The sequence below is a fragment of the Nematolebias whitei genome, chromosome 7 (genome assembly GCF_014905685.2).
Source record: "Nematolebias whitei isolate Nwh7 chromosome 7, NemWhi1, whole genome shotgun sequence".
In the NCBI taxonomy this organism is placed as follows: Eukaryota; Metazoa; Chordata; class Actinopteri; order Cyprinodontiformes; family Rivulidae; genus Nematolebias; species Nematolebias whitei.
This window is the reverse complement of record NC_056504.1, coordinates 10848567-10850469: the sequence shown is the minus strand read 5'-3', so window position 1 is coordinate 10850469 and position 1903 is coordinate 10848567. Positions and strand designations below refer to the sequence as shown.

Here is a 1903-nt window from a genome sequence, read left to right as displayed (position 1 = left end):
GGGGGGGGGGGGGGGGGGGGGGGGGGGGGGGGGGGGGGGGACGCCTGATTAATACTCTGCCTCTCCGTCTTAAGTTGGCTGACACTCACCTGGAGGAAAATGCAAACGCTCCGTCATCTGAGGCCGCGCCAAGTGGAAGACAAATGAGCTCTTGGGTGGCACAATCAATAAGTTTCCCTCGGGAGCCAAATTTAGAGAGAAAGCAGATTTGACAAAGAGAACTTCCTGTGCAGCACATTTGACTGCAGGATGATGCAAATTAGAATCAAGAAACGAGGAGAAAGTTAACTCAGATCAGAAGACGTGCACGAGATAATGCAGGAAACCATTAGGAGTAAAATCAACAACTTAGTTGGATCAAGTTATAGATTTTTACAGAAACGAATGACTTCCAGCAGAATCCGTTCAGCCTTTCCTTCTTAGGCATACAGAAAAATAGGAAAGAAGAAAGAAGAAATTTGGCCCCAAATAAATCCAGAGGTGTGCGTGACGTTGCTAAATGCAGCTCATACCTTGCCAGCCTCCCCATCTGTTCCGAAGGCGGGGTTGCCAGATTGGCTGGGTAATTCCCTCACACTCAAACAGCTGTTGGCTCCGTCCCGTCTGCATCATGTTCCCATGACGACACCTGGATACGCCGGGTGGTTCAAAATCAAGTTACAGCGCTCGTGCCGCCATCGTTCAAGATTATAACATCCATGTACGACTCCTGTTCCCCTTGTGACGATGTTATTAAGCACACTTTAGGAGACGCAGCCTGGAAGACAAAGTGCAGCAGGAGTCTGTAAAGATCAATGATGGTGGGGGGTTATGGTTACATGAACCGCAGCTTTAAAACAAAACACTGACAGTGAGCACAATAAGCAAAAAGTGTGAGGGAAATAAAACAAAATGGAGATCAACAGCATTTGGGTAAAACCCAGTCCTCTTCGGAGCGCTACAACTCAGAAATCCTTCACATTAAAAGCATTCCTTAAAAGTTTAAACTTGTCAAAAAAAAAGTTCAACTTTAACTGTAATGTTGATATATTTCACAGTTTTTACAAAATCCCAGTTTAGTTTTTTTTTTTTTTTTTTTTTTTACATATTTCCCTCAGGAACTGTTCAACTGACAGTTTGCACAATCATCAAATCTGTTCAAACAAACTATTTTTACTCCCACCAATACTTTTTCCGCTCATAAATAAATCAAAACAAAGACATTTTTGTCGTCTTTACTCTCATTTCTACATAATGCAGAGAGCACGGCCAAGCCTTTACACATGAACTCAGGCCCTTCTCTTAAAAACAGAAAGTCAAGTTTGTTTTTAACTCCTACTGTAGTAGAGACATAGAATAGCATGTGTTTAATTACCAGCAACTTTTGCCGCTCCGAGTTCAAATATTGCTAAAGAGGTCTCTCTTTAAATGAATCCTCGCAACTCAATGAGACTAACCAGCAAAAATAAAGGTTGAATGAATCTGCAGATGTTGCTTACATTTTTGGACAGTGACTGTTTGAGCCTTATTTTCTGTTTGTGTTTCTGCCTTTCGTCAACTGGACAAATATCATAATGAGCCACCGGTAACATCTTTCACCATTTTTTCTAACTTCTTGGCTCTCTTCACACCTTACACAGTTTATACAACAGAATGTTCAGGTTCCTCTCCTGGTCTGAGCTCAGCTGGTACACTGATGCCATCTGGTGTCCAGACCTGCACACCTGGATTTAAAGCAGTTGCACTAATGTTTAATCTGAAGATGCTATGTATAAAACTAATGTGTTTCGTTTATTATAACTGTGGCATGCATATAGTTGAATTCTGAGCAATTAACGGGCTGTAAAATTCTTGTGATAGAAATAGTTTGATGTGAGGTGAGGAGGAGGAACCAAAGGAGAGGAGAGGGGTCTGAGAGGAGAAC

The 1903-nt window shown here is 42.1% G+C and overlaps 1 protein-coding gene across 1 annotated transcript in view; it reads right to left on the bottom strand.

The window, feature by feature from the left end:
* kbtbd8 (kelch repeat and BTB (POZ) domain containing 8) overlaps positions 1 to 612 on the bottom strand; it is a 37773-nt gene extending 37161 nt beyond the window's left edge. The window contains exon 1 of the mRNA XM_037679115.1: positions 513 to 612. Coding sequence (XP_037535043.1) covers positions 513 to 612 — 100 coding nt within the window. The remainder of the gene's footprint in view (positions 1 to 512) is intronic.
* Positions 613 to 1903: the final 1291 nt, after the last annotated feature.